Below are 14,241 nucleotides of genomic sequence, written 5' to 3' on the forward strand. Positions count from 1 at the left end.
AAATTATAAGCTTTGTTCAGTGTATTTTCTGGTCTTGTCAGACTACCCATCATTATTATTATCAGAATAACTTATAATCAGTTATAATTACACAATGACATTGATATATAACTTGTGCAAATTGTTAAAAAAAAGAAAAAAAAGGTAAAGAAAAAAGTTATCCTTATTTAAGGATTTTGAAGTTAGTTTGAGCAGTGGATAATAATATTATATTATCATGTGATACATGTAATAAGAATTTTCAGTCCATAATTCTTATAATAATCTCCCTTAATTTAAATATCTTTTCATGTTCAAACATTCATAATTCTGATGATGACTTTTAAATGTGCATAAGTAAAGTCTATTCAGATATTTTATATTTAACACCAGGTATTTATCATCACAATAAAACCTATTTGTAACTTTAACCTTCTAAAACCAAAATAACACTGCATATTTTGTTATTGGATACGAGATATTGTGTTGAATACAATTACAATTATTTTACAATCATTTTAGATTACACCATTCGACATTCTCCCCAGGCTTATAATGGTATCTGATCTCTTTTGTATAATCATGTAATCAATACTTTTCTATTGATCTCTATAATTGATCTATATTTATAGACTATAGTGAAAGGGAATGATCAACTGATCTATATAATGTACAGTATATTTGAAGACCAACCATAGCCTACTTTTGCTCAAGAGAGTTCAGGCTAATTAAAGTAAATGGTTCCATTAAATATCTTCCTTAAGATTGCTTGTGAAGAACGTTTTAAGATTAATTACACTTAATATGTTGATAAGCTCTGTCAGTCTTCTTCTTAGATAAATCAGTAATTTATGATGGTCACTAAAACTAAAAAGTTGCAGAACTTTGAAATGTTTTAAATAAGGTGTCGACACTTTAAACACTTGACCTCAGCTCATCTTTAGTCATGACAGAAGTCACATAACTACATCTATAGCCTCATTTAAGGCTGAAATCCTTAGGCAATATTTAAGACTTTTTTAAAGTTTGTAGAACCACTTTCTTCCTACAAAATTTTTTTTTTAAACTGGAACGTTCCTGAAGCAATCTTATCGGAAAGCAAAAAAACATTTGGAGCCCAAGGAGTCTTTAATAACACACTATTAAATTTATAATGGTGACCATTCATTAATCAAGAATTATTCTTTTCAGCCAGGTCTATGTGAGTCTTTAAAGTACCTCATGTTATCCTTTGCAAAGTTACCTAGATATTTGACATTTCATTCTAATACACAACTTATTGTTGGAGAAATTTTAATTCATTGTATATCAGTTTTGAGGGTCTTATAGCTAGATATACCTCTAGATTTATCAAATGGATTGAAGTTTTTAAAATTGTTTGTTCCATTATGGTTTGCACGTAGAAAAACATCCAAACTTTGAAATTAATCAGACTGTTAAACTTGGTTTATAGAAAGTAGGAAAGTGAAGTAAGAATTGAATTGTGTAAGTTAATAATTAATTCAAGAGAAAATGAATATTAATCAGTTAATTCTATAAGGCATTCTATATCTCAGGTGAGCAAATGTATACACACTTCCATCACAATTTGTCAGTCCTTAATTAAGGTAGTCTTACCGTAATGCTTTCCTGCCAAAAAATTCTTACATCCGCCAATATCTTAGCAAATCGTTTATTTTCAGAATGTAATTTTTTCAAAATATTGGTCATTAGATTATTAACAGTCATTCATCCTTTATCACTATGAACTAAATTCCAATTATAAATTGTTAAAAATAATTGAATACCGAGGATTGTGTAACTAACATTCCAGAAATGTCCGCTGATTTATTATAATTTTGGCTGATGTTAAAATTTATTTGGCGGGAAAGCTTTACAGTAAGACAACTTTAATAAATAATTACATTCATTGAAAAATGGCCTATGTTCAAAAGAATCCTGGCCAAATAAAAGCCTTCCATTTTACATTTTATGCTGAGATAAATGATGGATCATCATGCCTGCAGAGTGTTGTTAAATGATGGGGGGAAAAAGAAGACAGGAATAGGTGTCCAAGTTTGTTCTAAGTATTGCCCCTTTCATGAGCATGAAGATTATGGCTTAAAATATAGGGGTGCCACGTTTATCTGTTTAAACAGGTTCGGTCTGAAGCATAAATATATCTATAATGTTGAACAAAATTTAGACTCAATAGAATCACCAAATAGTTTAAAAACAAGTCACATGACTTGATCAAACCCTTGAAGTTACAATAGCAGATATTATGGATATTGTATGATTGATTTTAACAAGTCTAAGTCATACATTTGACATGTTCTTTAACGTTTCCAGAGTTGACTTTGACAACTATTGTGAAATCCTAGCACTCTAACCTGACCCACGCGGGTCAAGTTAGGAAACCACCATTTTATTCTAAATATATATATAAATTTTATTATAAATATGGAGAAAAGATTTGTTCCTTTGACTGTCTAATATATTCATTTTGAGGGCATTTACAGAATAATGACAGAAAAACTCAAAACTAAGAAATGAAAATTTTTGCCTGTGTCTCCCTTTAAAGAAAAAAAAGTTGTTTACAAAAAAATACACCTATTTGTTATGCAATTGCAATTATTATACAGCACACAGTAATACCTTGATCAATTGTAGGTGTGTCAGACACTGTTTGAAATCAACACACAATTTATCACAGCATGATCTTCAATGGTTTTGCAAACTATTAAACCAGATAGTTTTGGATGATGATAGGAATAGCTGAAGCTACTGACAGCAACAAAGAACCATCTGAGAAAGTACAGTAAAGACTGTCTTAGTGACCCCCTGTATATAGCGACGTTCTGTCTTTAGTGACCATATCAGTAAATAATAAATTCTCCCAGCGAAGGTCACTGTACACAGTCTTTACTGTAGTCCCGAATATAAATATGAGTTTTGGCTCCACCCACTTTAATATTCATTTTTCATATTTGTTTTCTTACAAATATGATATATATTCTATGGCTGTATAGCACCATATTTCATGTGTAAAATTAAATAAAATCTGATATTTTTTACCAAGAAATACAGGTGTGTTTAAAGGGTTTACAGGCGTATTTTTGAGACCACAACTGTGTTTTAGATATACATATGCGATACTAATACTTAGAAAATACAGAGCAGATATTTTGTGCTGAAAATAGTCTAAGTCCAAAACTACAACTGTATTTTCATTTATAAACACCAGCCTAGAAAATTTTATCAAAACGGTCTCAAAATTTTCGTAAGGTTTAAGAATTATAATAGATTATTTTAAACTAATCTGTAAACAGCATTTAACTAAATATGCTATCTTAATTCTAATATATGATACATGTCAATTACAATTTCTATAAAATAGTCACTTAAAATAGTACACCCTGCAAGATTGTACTTATGTTTTAGTCTTCATTTAATTTTGTAAGACCAAACAAAAAAGGGCTGAGAACCCTCAATAGTAAGACTGAACCCAAAAAGACTGAACCCAAGGAAAGACTGAACCGAAGGTAAGACTGAACCCAAGAAAAAAATGAACCCAAGAAAAGAATGAACCCAAGGTAAGACTGAACCCAAGGGAAGACTGAACCCAAGAAAAAAATGAACCCAAGAAAAGAATGAACCCAAGGTAAGACTGAACACTTAGTTAAACTCCCAAGTTTGAACCCAAGGTAAGACTGAACCCTTAAACTCCCAAGTTTGTTTGGAAACAGTTTGCAGCTAGCTACTTAGTATAATTACACTTCACTCTGCCTGGTGATTTGTGTGCATTAATTATACTCACACTGGATACCATTTAGATCTATGTAAAATTTAATGTCTGAAAATGCCTTGTAATTTCTTATAAAAAGGATAAATGAATAAACACGTACTGCTATAATTTAACACCACAGATACTGACTGTTCAATTCAATGTATTTACCAAGAAAAGTTGGTGAAAAAAGGGTTAGAAAAATTGGCAAGGACCACTTGAGAAAAGCACTTTAAGAAGCTTCGCGCTAATATGACTAACAGTTTCCAATTGTGTGTGTGTATTTGCGTTTATTTATACTCGCCACCGGTTGCCTATATGGGCGAGTCCTCCAGAAGAGTATTAGTCATTTTATTTTTTGGAGGATAGTGCAATTATAGATACAGAAAGATGCCCCAATTCCAGAAGCTTCTCCTGGTTCTTTAGCGTGCCAAGTGTTTAAGCACCCATACACGGGACCTCGATTTAAAGTCTCATCCGAAAGACTGATTAGTAATTTTAGTTGGCCAGCCCGGGAATCGAACCCACAATGTCGAGATTACAAGTCTCGCGCTCTAACCGATTGAGCTATGCGGGCTGGCTAACAGTTTCCAAGTACCAATAGAAGCATAATTATATTAATTGAGCAATGACTGAAAAGACTGGTTGCCCTGAAGAAAAAAAATACAAAAAGTTAAAAATATGATAAATTATTTTAGAATTTGTGAAATTGTCTTCAAATGTCAGGAATGGCATCATACGAGCAGTTTTACTCATTTACTATTTTCAGTGACTTTCAAGTTTGATAATAAAGTTTCAATAGAGTAAGACTGTAACTCAAAAGTAATAAAATATATTTATCCGTGAATGAAGTGAAATTTGGTTATTTTTATCCTATTCTTTAGTGATAGTTCAAGTAAGTTCAATTCTTAGTTGTGGCTACTATTTTAAATTCATACAATTAATAAAATGATAGCTACAAGAGGTCTTGAAAGACCTGGAAGTGTTTCACTAACATCTGTAAGTTTTGCGTATCTTTTAATGTAAATTGGACTAGCGCAAAATGTAAATTTACTTAAGTTGCGTTTCACTAAACAGAACGAGCAATTTACGCCAGCAATAAGTGAGCGTAACTTTACATTTAAACTTACACAAAAGCATAGCTAAGAAAGTTTAGTGAAACGCAAATAAGTATGAGAGTTACGCTTAAGAAAAAGTTACGTTCAAACTCCAGTTACGATAACCTTAGAACGTTTACTTTAAGTGAAACGCACCCCTGTACTATCACTGACAAATTTCACTTTATCCAAGGAGCAGAGAAAGGACCTCAGATTACTAATATATAATATAATGCTCTACTGATTGAGCTTAGCAGGCATATAACATTATTATATTAATGCTATATTTACAGATAATGCAATTGACATTACATCAAGTGTTATTACACTAGTGTTATATTGTTTCTATTAAATGCCTTAATAATATACACTCCTGCGCCGCGGTTTTTAAAATAATCTATTTTCATTAAAGGAATGCAAAGAGAAAAGAAAGAAACCTAAAGAATGACAAAAACACATCAAGTTTAAATATCATTGCCATACCTTCATTATCTGTTACTAAACGTTTTGTTATCCAGTCTGTACAACGATTCGTTTCTTCTTTGTGTTCACTTTCACACTAAAATAGACCAAAAATCAAAATAATAATTGCATGCTATAACAATTTCTTTTCTTTTTTTCAATTTGATCAATGAATTGATTATATACTTCAAAATGTTGTTTTAGATACATATTAATAATATCTGTCATATGTTGCGGTTCGGATTGGAATATCCGTCCAGAGGGGACCCTTCCATTGGGCAGTAACGAGGCTTGCCATTAGTAACTGCCCATGGGCGGGTTCCTGAGGGACAGATATTCCAAATCGTGCCAATGTACACATTATATTCTGTACCACATCAACTCACTTCAACCTTAAAAATTCAGTTCTTTAACATTCATTTTAAACAGCAGATAAACAAAAGTTACACACCTATTAAATAAGAAAAGGTATTTCTCCTAAAAACCCAAGCTATTTTTGTACATAATCTCTTGCTAAAATTTTATTCAAATCAAGGCTCTCTCTGAGTACCTGGGGGAAATTCATTTACTTTTCCTTTGGAGGGGTTTAATTCAGGCTTATTTTTTTTTGTTTTTAAATACAATAAAGAGTGTCCTTATTATGTTATTAAGTATAACATATTTCATTCAGATGAAAAAAGAGAAAATTTCAATAGAATATTGTTTAGGGTCTCAGGCTTGGGCATTTAAAGTAAAGAGGCAATTTTGAGGGGGAACCTTTTTAATATATAGGGGAAAATATGTATTCTTTTGAAAAGGGAATTAGGGTTCTGAATTATGGCTAAAAATTCCTGAAATAATGGCCATGGCATACTTTCAGTACACCTCTTTGAAAAACTCTTTAGCTAATATACTCTTTTGATTCAAAAGGTTTTGTTTTTAATGATGAGATCACATTCTGAAACGCACAACCACTATTCAGGACAGCCAAAAAGCAGCTGCAACTTATAATCAGGGGCTATCATGGCTGATGAAAGACAAAAACAACCTGCAATTAAGCTAGGTGGCTTAATTCTTATGGATTCTAACCTAAAGCAATTATGATTCAGAGCAGTTAAAACCAGACAATTTAACTTCTTGCCTGAGCCCACATCCATCAAACAAATTGGTATATTATTTTTCCAAAGTCAAATTTATACCTACTTACATGTAGATAAGGAGGCTGTCTCAGCCATATTTATAATATTTACCCATTATAATATACATGTACATACCCCTAATAAAGGCATCTCCAGTGACACTGCCTCTGCTTCTTCGCACAACCTTCTGAATGGGCAATGAAGTTTTGTATATACATAATTATCTATTTCAATCTTTTGTTTCATAAGTCCCTCCTTGTGCATTGCAAACTCAAACTTTTCTCGGAGCTCAATTTGTCTCTCTACCTCTTTACGGTCATCCTCGTCTTCGATTTCTTTCAAATTAACTTTTGGATAGACCAACACATAATCAATTCTCTTATCTTCGGGAATCACTTGATTACCTAACTTTTTGTAAAAAGCTTCAAATTTTTCAGCTTTTTCTTTTTGTTCCTTTATGATAATTTCCGATTTCTTCCCTGGTCTATTAAGGGAAGAGTCAGGTCTTGAAACTTTTGGACCACCAAATTCAAGATCTGTATTTCCCTTTTCACGCAGAGGCGAAACATGATTTTTATGTGCCATGGTGCTCGGGTTTTAAAATTGAAGTGCAAAACCTCTTTTTAACTCAGATTTTTATCGAATGGTAAATAATCATCGTCTTTATGCAACTGTAATCTGAAAAACAAAAAACAAATTGTCAATAAAAATTGTGAGATACATAATTTTGACATAAAATGATATACTGTAAGAAATATCAATGTAATTTAAAACAAAACCTGAGAGAGGCATATTTCATTTTATCCATTGTAAATTGTCTTTTTTTCTCACAAGGGAGCTCAGCACTTTCTTTATTTTCAAGGGCAGATAATTCAAAAATAAGAACGGCATCCTGCAATATCTCTTTTGTTTATGTGTTGCAACTAATATTTCACCTTTAACCTGCTGAATTTCTTAAATAAACTTGTTTAGTTTCCTTTTTTTGAACTATCCATTATCAACTTTGGGATATCAAGATGAAAATTTGAAGTTTGTCTGCCACCACTCACGGTATAGAGCCAGAGCCTGGTCAGACTGCACAAATGTGTAGGCTGGCCTGGCGGTATTCTGGTTGCGTAGTCTAAAAGTAGGGTAAGGGTTAAACAAGCAATGTTTAAGAAAATCATCTACACTAGCTATAAATTTTCCTTTGTGCCTTAAAGTTTGTAAAAATATGCACTACTCGCAAAAAAGTTTTCAATGATTAGACCATTCCAAATAATTTATTTGGAATTCCATTTTTACCTTAGCTACAGGTAAAGATAAAGCTTGTCGTTGTTAAACTTTTAAATTAATACTTTACACAATAACTTTATCATTCTATATTGGAAAAAGGTATGCAAACATAAATAAACAAGTGACTTGTTTAAACAATTTATTCCAGAAACACATGATAAGCTTGTGTATAACATCATTTACCTTTTACTTAAATCAATAATAAAAAAACAACAGCTAATTATACATTTGAATAGAAAATTTAGATCAAATTTTTAATAAAATGATTAGTTAAAGCCATAATCATTTAATATTATCTTATCATTTTTCTTGGTTTAAGTGCCTAAGTGGTTTTAAATAAAGTCAATTTTTTTTTATATATTAATATGAAACTCGCCCCTAGATGGTAAAATGAAAGAAAAAAACATTATATACAAAAATGCTCTAATATTTATCTATTACAGTGTATATTTATATTTTTGGAAATTTTAATAGCTTTTACTGTAACATTCACTATTTTAGCCTATTACTTAGTTATTTTAATCAATGATTTTTTTTATATTTTATTTCCAATTCCTTTTACTTTACATTATGTATTGGTTAAAGTTTATAAGTATGTATTTACAAAATTAAATTGATCAGGCTCGGCACAGCCCCACAACCAATTTAATTTTGTAAATAAGTAGTAATAAATCTTAACCAGCTTAATGTTTAAAATTATTTATATAAACAGTCGATTTACTTAAGACTTAAATGAACAGTTTGCTGATTTACCAAAGTAAATGTGTTACGATTCATTTGAAATACTGCAATTCTATTGGACAAAAAATAATTTGAAACACTAATAGTATGTATAGAGTTGGCTGAAATTTTATGGGGATAGAAAATGACCTGGGAAAGTGGAATGCTAGCGTAAGTTTGGATTTTGGGGAAAACGGTAGATCTCTATTGGGAAGAGCCCTTTTATTGACCTGTCTGTTTCATAAGATGAACAAAGGCTGAATCACTTTCAGGTATACCTGGCCAGTATTAGCCACAAAGACTGTGCCAGAATCTCAGGTATTTATAAAGATTTCTTTATATTTCCCAGAAATTCTCAGTATTTCCTACTGTCCTGAGAAATATTAATGATTTCCTATTAATTCCTACCCTGTTGATACTTAAAATAAAAATGAAGTTTTCATAAATGAAATATTATTGTCCGAAGTCAATGAATTTTGACCCCGTCTTATTTGAATTTAGAGTCAATACCAATGACCATGTTTGTCCAAATGTTTATTTAGATAACCATTACCAGATCAAACACAATAACATTTAGACATTTTTACACATCAAAGAAACTTTCAGGTAACTTGCAAAAAAAGTTAAGACTATTAGAAAATATGGTGTATCAAACTAGCACAGAGAAAATACTCATGGTAACAAATTATTGCCACATATATTATGATTTAACAGGACTCTCTCTGTTTTTTAGGGAACACTGACACCTCTACCTGGAGGACAGGAAATTTTCATGTTGATTACCCTTTTAGATTTATAATATTTTGCAAGAAAACTTCTTAGTGTTAGGTGCATTGCTTGAATATCCACTGGTGGCCATGATTTGTTCCCCTAAGCATTTCCACATATCACAGTTTGATACAGTATTAGCCCAGCAAACACATGACGTCAAAATAACGTCGGATTAATGTTAGATTTTGGTCACGACGTCGGCGACCAAAATACGACGTAAATCTGACGTTAAAATACCTATGTCTATTAGACGTTTCTTTTTGACGTCGTACTAACGTCAGGTTCTGGTCGGTGTCCTGACGGTAGGTAAAAAATAACAAAAAAATAATCCTTATTCGCTGTTGTAATCATTTAAACTTTCTTTCAAATGTTATTTGGATTACAAATGAAGTGTTCTTATATAAATCAATACAGACCAAGATCGCGGCGCTGCAACCAAATAAAACATATAGGTGGCGCTGTATATAGGCAAGTTACATGTGTTATTGTTATGAAATCTATTTATAGCCACAGATCTGTTTACAAGTTCCAATCATTTAACGTTATAATATTATCATTTGTGGTACATTATATGTATCAAAATTACGAGTTTTTTTAATAGTGCTTTAACATTTAATCATAGTGACAGAAAAGGGAAAGAAAACATAATTAACCTATAATTCGAATCTAAAGTCACGTGGATGGAAATTCAAATTCGTAGGCGTTACGTTTTGGCTGTCGGTCAGGAATCGGGATGCATTGATAAAGTGAATATTATAGATTTTCTTGAACAAAAAGGTCAGTTCAATTTATTTAGATTTATTTCTACTTTGTATTTGATAAATAATTGCATGATTGCAAGCACTCTTAAATTTAATTATCATTATTTGAACAGCTGAAGTAAAATGTCACACAAATTCGCGATAATGTCTAATAATAAATCTTTTTAAAATTGACATGTTTTAACTCTGCTTGTTAAAGCATCACACCTCAAAATTCGTGCTAATTCTCATGGATATCTAAAAGTATAACTTTGTGAAGTAACTAAAAGGCAGCAATTTATACATTACTGACAATTATCAAAGGAGGTCAAAATATGCAAAATGGCACTAAATGTTTTAGAAATGCTGTAGAAATATAGTTAAATACTGAAAATCTGTCATTAATTGCTTGAAACATTATTATCAGAATCTTTTAACTTTTCTTAAAATTATAATATTTTCATTATTTTATTTGATAAGGCAAACTTTGATAGAAATGTGCATACATTGTTTTGTTCTTTAATATTTGTACATGTTTTCTTAGTTTCATTTATGTCATTGTTTTTGTAATACTTTTTGTTTTGTAATTAACTTATTTTATGTTTTATTTTGTTTAATTTATGAAAATTATTTAACCTTGCAGAATTTACTAAAATTGTATGTATCAGCTTAAAATTGCAACTTTTTTTTAAATTAAAAAAGCATAAAAACATATTTTTGCTTTTAATTTTCTGTGATACATTTCATTGGAGGGAAAGTTACTTAATAGAATGAGTTACATTAAATTCGATCAAATCAGGATTAGCCAGAAAATATTTATGACGTGGTGAAATTTTAGGGGAATGATCAGATGAAGGTCAGAAAATGATCAGATTTAGGGCAGGAAAGGGTTAATATTTAGGTCGGAAAATGGTCAGATTGAGGTCGGAAAATGGTTAGAAACTGGTTAGATTTAGGTCGGAAAATGGTCAGATTGAGGTCGGAAAATGGTCAGATTGAGGTCGGAAAATGGTTAGAAACTGGTTAGATTTTGGTCAGAAAAAGGTTAAATAATGGTTAGATTCTGACGTCTACCTGACGTCAGATTATTACGTCAAAAAAACTTTCAAATCCAACCGTTTTTCCGACTGTCATCCGACGTCAGAACCTGACTTAAATCTGACGTCTTGTGTTTGCTGGGAGATGTGTCACGGTTAGAGAAAAATTAATGCTAGATTAATTGGGTTACCCGTCATCTTATTGATAATCCAAATTGTCCTATTTTCTATCCTGACAAGTTCATTCTGGTATCATAACAGACAGATGTTTCCTCACATTTCATCGTCAAATCTAGTCCAATATATTAGACGTTACAGGCTTGTTATGAGTTTATGTCAGTCAAGCCTGCTTTGCCCAGAAGCAAAAATATCTCAAAGTGTCGTCATATTTATAGGACTACGTCAAATCATGTTGTATCTTTTTTTTCTTTGGCTGATATTTGTATTGGTTGTAATTAATTTAACATAATTAAAAATACGACACCAAAAGAGCCTGACAGAAGGATTTGAAAGCTACCTGCAAATATTTTTGACAATCAGTTTTACGATGCTGTGTGAGGTGATTTGTCCAAAAATGTCTAGGAAAAGGCCTGGCACATCTAATATGGCAGCAAATTGCATTAACTGTTTAAACGAATTTCACCCATTTATTGCGTCAAATTATAACTGAGAGTCAATTAACATTTTGCAGGTGGTTTGTGAAAAAAAATCTATTTTTAGATAAAATTAGTGTTAACTTAACAATAAAACGATAGATGCATTCTTAATGAAATTGCATGATAAGAAAACATACCATTACCAACTAGGGAAGTATCCTATAAATAATCCCAAAGTGAAATTTAAAAAAATGTTTTTATGTTGCCAAGATAAACTAAAGGGAAGTAATTCTTACCTACCGGCGCATAATAATAGAGAATCGTGAGATATTAAAAAAGTTTGATTTAGGTCAGACACATATATTGATTTTCACTTACATTATGAGAAATGTTGCTTAAAAAATTGAGCACTTTTTCGGCGCCGCCCCCCCATCCAAAAGATACATCAGGGGGTTGCCAGAAGGGGGATGTGCCCCCTTCTGTTAGGGGGGTTTGAAGGGGGGGGGGGCGGAGTCCCCCTCATCGCCAAGAAAATTTTGGACTTGTGAGAGGCTAAAAATGACCCCAGGTCGATCATAATGTAACGTGTAACCAACACTGAAAAGCCTTTGACTCTATCCCAATCCCTTGAGAAGTTGCAGCACTTTGAAATAAATTTTGATGGAAAAAATCGAGGCAAAATAGTGATTTTTGGCAATTTTGAGATGTCCCCTCGTTGCCATGGTAACAGGAAATTTAAGACTGAGCATGTCGTTACAAAGGCAATGGTCCAGTCTACATTCGTGCCAAGTTTGAATAGTATTGAAGCATTTTTCATAGTTCATAGTTTCATAGCAGTTTGAACTTGTAACAGGAGGCTTTTCAGTGAAAACGGTCATTTTTCACAATATGCTCATGGGGAAAGGGTTAAGAAAGACAGTTGCTCACAAAACCCAATGTGACACCCCTCTCTTATACTTGTCTCAAAATTAAACACAGTGATAGACAAAGAGGGGAAACAAAAAAAAAAAATCTCACTTTTAACCCCCGGTGATAGCCCCCCTTCTTTTCAGTTTTTAAACTCTAATTTTAAACATTGGGGGTAAAAACTTTTTGCAATACAGTTAAGTTCATACAAGGCATGGTGACGGGGCTTTCTAAACCGTAAAGCTCACACAAACAACGGTGAAACACATATCTTTAGGTTCTTATATCAAGTTAACCAACGATGATAGCCTCCGGGAATACAGTAAAGCTCATACAACCCATGGTTATAGGATTATCTAATAGTTTTTATGTTAAGTTCAGACACGGTGATAGCCTCGTGGAATACAGTAAAGCTCATACAACGCTAAGTGGTAAGCCTATCTTCAAGTTAACCGTCGGTGATAGCCTCAGGGAACATAGTAAAGCTCTCACAACCATAAGTGGTAAGCCTATCTAATGGTTCTTACCTCAAGTAAACTCTGGGTGATAGTCTCTTGGAACACAGTAAATCTCACACAACCCGTGGTGATAGGTCTATCTTATGCTTCTTATCTCAAGTTAACCCATTGTGATAGCTTCAGGGAACACAGTAAAGCTCACTCAACCCACGGTCATAGTTATATCTAATGCTTCTTGTCTCAAATTAACCCTCTGTGATAGCCTCAGGGAACATATTAATGCTCTCACAACCCATGGTGATAGGTCTATCATATGCTTCTTATCTTAAGATCGGTGATAGCCTCAGAAATCACAGTTAAGCTCACACAGGCCACGGTGATAGTTCAATCTAATGTTTCTTATCTCAAGTTAACCCTCGGTGATAGCCTTACGGAACACAGTAAAGCTCACACAGCCCACGGTGATAGCGCTATCTAATGCTTCTTATCTCAATTTAACCCTTGGTGATAGCTTCGGGGAACACAGTTAATCTTACACAACCCACGGTGAAAGCTTTATCTAATGCTTCTTATCTCAATTTAACCCATGGTGATTGCCTCGGGGAATCACAACACACGGTGATAGCTCTATCTAATGCTTCTAATCTCAAGTTAACCCTCTGTGATAGCCTCAGTGAACACAGTAACGCTTGCATAACCAACGGTAATACGTCTATCCAATACCTCTTATTTGAAGTTAACATAGTTAAGATAGGTCCAGGGAACACAGAAAAGCTCACACAACCAACGATGATTGACATATCTAATGCTTCATGTCTCTCAAGTTAACCGACGATGAAAGCCGTAGGGAACACAGTAAAGCTCACACAGCCCACAGAAATATGCTTATTAAATGATGTTCTTATCTCAAGTTAACCCACGGTGATAGCCTGAGGCTCCTACAACCCACGTTAATAGACCTATCTAAAGATGTTATTATCAATCTAATAGATAATTAAATAGCTTGGTTGACATTGTGAAGAGGTTGATTGTGTAGAATACATTTGTTTTTTAAAATGTATCTTATCAATATATGTTTGATGAGGCACTTGGGTTATATTGATAGAAATCAGTTTTCTGCTTTTTTATGCTATTTGATTCAGCTGCAACTTTTCTGCATCACTTGTAGACAGCTTTTTCTGCAAACGTCACAGTCATCCTGAAACCACCATGCTTGTGAAAAGTCTGTATTGTATTGAAAATTCGTTTTAGCTAGTAAGTTACGGTATTAGGTCAGGAAAAGGTCAGGTAAAGAAAACCCTGTACTTTCGCATTTA

At 32.6% G+C, this 14,241-nt stretch overlaps 1 protein-coding gene across 1 annotated transcript; it reads right to left on the bottom strand.

Annotated features, from left to right (window-relative positions):
- Positions 1–5,325: 5,325 nt before the first annotated feature.
- Positions 5,326–11,820, bottom strand: LOC132727984 (uncharacterized; the record flags this gene model as incomplete). The annotated part of the gene is given in 3 exon segments (XM_060713589.1): positions 5,326–5,401; positions 6,558–7,100; positions 11,759–11,820. Coding segments are annotated over 2 exon segments (526 nt in total), but the record flags the coding sequence as incomplete, so codon positions are not given.
- Between the last annotated feature and the right edge of the window lie 2,421 nt (positions 11,821–14,241).

This window comes from Ruditapes philippinarum, unplaced genomic scaffold (genome assembly GCF_026571515.1).
Source record: "Ruditapes philippinarum isolate M1 unplaced genomic scaffold, ASM2657151v2 ctg6313_1_1_1_1, whole genome shotgun sequence".
Lineage (NCBI taxonomy): Eukaryota > Metazoa > Mollusca > Bivalvia > Venerida > Veneridae > Ruditapes > Ruditapes philippinarum.